Genomic DNA, 3931 nt, shown 5'->3' with positions numbered 1-3931 from the left:
AAATGTGGTTTATGGTATAACACTGTAATTGTGTACAGTATAATTTGTTTAGACTGTAATTGTGTTTTACAGCATATAAAATAATATTAACATTCATATTCAATATAAGAACATTTACAAAAAACAATATAATTCAATAAAGTAGTCTCAGAATAGTGAATTAAACCAACATTTATTGTTGATTTTTTTTTTTAACAAGAAAAACATTTTTCAACTGAATAAAAACAATGCCAATAACCAAAATAAATAGAAGCGTACATGAAAACTACACAGTCCTTCACCTTTCTGTCTGATTTTTTTAAGGAAAACAGTTTTTCATTCCACTAAAAACAGGACAAACCCACCAGCATGAACATTAAATAAACTATTACAATTGTAAAACAAAACTCATTTACAAAATGTAATAATTATCAGTGGGTCCCAGGAAATAGAATGTGACATGGGATTTAGATTTCCGTTACCAGGATGGTCGGGTTCAGCGTAGTCTTTATCACCACCTGTCAAAGACACATCATCAATATTCATGTTTGCTCAGGTTATTCACTTGTTCACATCTGTCTGAGATCATTCATACTGTCGTATGGATGTGTGTACAGTATGTATATAATTATCAGCTATGTAAAAGATATTATCATCTCTGTTCTTACCTAGTTGGAAGTCCTCCATTCAAACTCAGAGAGCCACTGGAGGAAGGTGGTGATCCGAGGGCAGATGCTTGTAACTTTCCTCTTTACGACACGACCTGTCTTGCGGCTTGTACCAAGTTTTGCAGGGCATTTTGTTCCCATGTCTGGATTGATCCTCACAAAGAACCTTTTAACAGAAAAAAGGCTGCTTTAATTTCAAAATTAAAACATACGTTACATATGTTTCTGCAACTGTAGTCAAGCTATCACATATATTTCATTCTTAAATGGTGTAAAGTATTTACCTCTGTATCATCTCCAGTGTGATGGACGCTGACTCCTGATACTCAAGGTTGAAAACGTAGTATGACGCAAAGAAGACAGCAAGGGTGCTGGCAAAGTCATGCATCTGCTCAGGCTCATAAAATACCTTGCCCTCCAAACTGATCATCCAGCGGCTTGCAGACATGAAATTGTTAGGTGTTAGGCTGTTTTTTCCTGTTGGTCATTGTGTATAATAAATAATAAGAGAAACAGCAGCAAACTGTGTGTATTCTATTTTTATACAATATAAAACAGACAAACCCCTGTTAAGTAAGTTGTTGTGGGTACAAATACCACAATAATTACATAGATTTTTTACAAAAATATTACAACAGGATTGAAACTATTTACTTACCAAGCGCTATTACCCTTGGTGTGATGGGTAAGGTCATCTCTCTCTCAACAGACATCTTGGTGGAAAAAGCCTTTAAAACACAAAATGAACTGATTTGAATGATGATACCCAAAATCATTGAAATATTTTCCTTTGTTTATGTTGACAGTATTGAGAGTGCATGTGTAAAATTTTAAATATAATTACGTCAGCCAAGATGAAGATTGAGTCCTCTTTTTCTTGGAAGTACTTCATCAGAAGGAGGATGGCTGCTGTGGCGATCTGGTTGTGGTTCAGCTTTGCACTGTCGCACTCACGTAGCAGATGTTCAATCTCCTTGTTCCACTGAAGTCTCTGGCTTTGAAAGAAGTTCAAAATTCTCCTTCCTTTCGTAAGAAGGGCTTCACTGAGACGTGTCTCTACCTCAATATCTGTGAGTGTGTGGAAGTGAGTGCAGAGGCCTCTTTTAGTAAAAAGAAATGGCCAATGCTCTTGAACCTCACATAAGGTGGGGGCAGGCCAAGAATTAAGCATGTGCCTCTGGTAAATATAAGTCAAAGACATATAAGTATTTACATCTGTTGTTTCAATTGCTTGAGGACCTGCTGATCTGAAGACAGTTGACATAGTCTGTCTTTTTGTCTCCAAAGTTTCACTCGTTTCTCCTTCTGGTAGGGTTGTGGGTTGCCAGTTGATGCAACCATAGCTATCAAGTTCAGATCTCCCCCTTTTGATGGCAACATCACCCTCATTGTTTTCCCTGGTAGACCTTTTCCTTGGCTGCCGGATTCTGCTGCTGACATTGTCTCTATTTACATGTTCAACTCTTGTTTTAAGCTGTTTGAGTAGGGAATAATAACCACAGCCTAATTGCTCACCTTCTGCAGTCTTATCTGCAAAGGTAGCGGGATACTTAGATACAATAGCTCTAGCTACCTCCCCACAAGCAGCTCTGTTAGGGTTGGGGCAGTGTACTCGCATTCCTTCTACAACAGTCCTAATCATTATTCTCCTGTCTTCTGGGTGAGCCATTCCACCAGTTGCCAAGGCCTGTGAAAGTCTTGTTGGCATCTTCTCCCAGGGAACTGAAAAATTGCTGATCCAGGAGGTGTTGCTTACATTTGGTTGTGTGGAAGGGAGTTGACCTGATGCTTGTGCAGAACAGAGTGAATTACCCTGTAGTGGCATTTGCACAGTTGTTGAGCAGGTGGTTTCAGGTTCCTTTGGGTTGTTTGAAGAGCCAGACTCCACTTGGTCGTCGATATTCACACACACACATAAACACAGCAGAACAATTCCACATTAACTATGTACAGATGGGTTTTTTGGAGTATTTATTGAGTAATACTCTTATATAAGACACAAAAGCAAGAGTGTTGGAGAAATAATACCAATGGCAATGAAAGCTAGTTTTAGTTTTGAAAGCTATAACAATTTCAAAATAACTCTCAAAATAACTAATTTACAACTATTTTCAAGATAGGACTGCAACCATTTATGACATTAATGCATTCTCACCTTTTCTGAATACTTGAACAAGTCTTCGACTTTGAATTGGTGTCAAGAAAGGCTTGATATCATCAGGCTCAACAAACAGGAGATCTTCTCTGTTTCTAACACCAATAATGTCTGTCAAGTGCTCAATAACTGCCCTCTTATCTGCAATGAATTAAGAGGATGATATTGAATGATGCAAAGATACAACGGTTAAACCTGAAGCGATATACACTGGCAGAGGGTAGTAATCAAACAAACTGTCTGCTTGAACACATATGAATCTTTTTTCAGAATTGTGTAGACAGTGAAGTCCAAGGTTGATCAGTATCACAGATTGAAGGATGTCCAAAACAAAGTGTACTTGTTTGTGACTGATGAGGATCACTGAGATTTTTCCAAAGATGTGGCCACATTCATCATGACCCATAGCAACAACAAGCCCTTTGCAATATTTTGTTCCTTTGTAAACTACTGCTGATACCTCTGACGTTGTTTCTTTCATCAAGCCAGCTGTCCTGACAGACTCCTGAATTAGACCATTGTACAACTGCTCATCATATTCACTAGTTTCACCAACTGCTTGAACTGCTGGAGCAAACAATGGTCCACTGCTGAGGTACGCCTGAAGCAGCTGGTGCCTTTCTGCCAGTGTTTTACAAAGGTGAACAAAGTTGTGCAGTTTCCGGGCGCATTCCTTGAAATACGAATGCTTACTCTCGAACCGGAGAGTCCACAAGCGAATAAGAGGCCCAAAGTGCAAAAAGAGGTCACTATAGTGCAGTAAATAGTGATGCTTGGGCTTGAGTGGGTGATTAGGGAAAATTGTGTGTCTTGAATGAACATACTCCTCTGTTATTATCTTAAGGTATGCAATCTGGTCATGATGGATCTTGGGAGCACATATGAGCTCAACCATTTCCTTGAGCTGTAGATACAGTTGCCAGACCTGACTGTCCTCAGGATTTTTTATCCTGTCACCAACCAACAATGGCAACAGTCGCAACAGACACCAGTTCTGTGCTGCAGAACCAGAAAGTTTTTTGCCACACTCCTTAACCTCACATGGTTTACTGAGACTATCATTCCCTGAGTATTTAAACTGTGTGATCGACCTGTTTAGTTGTGCATAAGTGAAATGCTTTTCCTGTTT

The 3931-nt window shown here is 39.0% G+C and overlaps 1 protein-coding gene and 1 long non-coding RNA gene across 2 annotated transcripts; both read right to left on the bottom strand.

The window, feature by feature from the left end:
• Nucleotides 1–220: 220 nt before the first annotated feature.
• Nucleotides 221–1112, bottom strand: LOC113007489 (uncharacterized). The gene is made up of 3 exons (XR_003269916.1): nt 932–1112; nt 648–813; nt 221–497 (listed from the first exon to the last, which is right to left on the bottom strand). It is a non-coding gene; the product is annotated as an uncharacterized LOC113007489 (long non-coding RNA).
• Nucleotides 1113–1172: 60 nt separating this feature from the next.
• LOC113007488 (uncharacterized) lies at nt 1173–2902 on the bottom strand. The gene is made up of 3 exons (XM_026144102.1): nt 2803–2902; nt 1492–2534; nt 1173–1375 (listed from the first exon to the last, which is right to left on the bottom strand). The coding sequence occupies exons 2-3, from the start codon at nt 2470–2472 to the stop codon at nt 1298–1300; spliced, it is 1059 nt and encodes a 352-aa protein (XP_025999887.1). The 5' UTR covers nt 2473–2534; nt 2803–2902; the 3' UTR covers nt 1173–1297.
• Nucleotides 2903–3931: the final 1029 nt, after the last annotated feature.

The sequence above is a fragment of the Astatotilapia calliptera genome, chromosome 16 (genome assembly GCF_900246225.1).
Source record: "Astatotilapia calliptera chromosome 16, fAstCal1.2, whole genome shotgun sequence".
Classification (NCBI taxonomy): domain Eukaryota; kingdom Metazoa; phylum Chordata; class Actinopteri; order Cichliformes; family Cichlidae; genus Astatotilapia; species Astatotilapia calliptera.
Note: the sequence above shows the minus strand (reverse complement) of the source record. Positions and strands in the feature narration are given on the sequence as shown.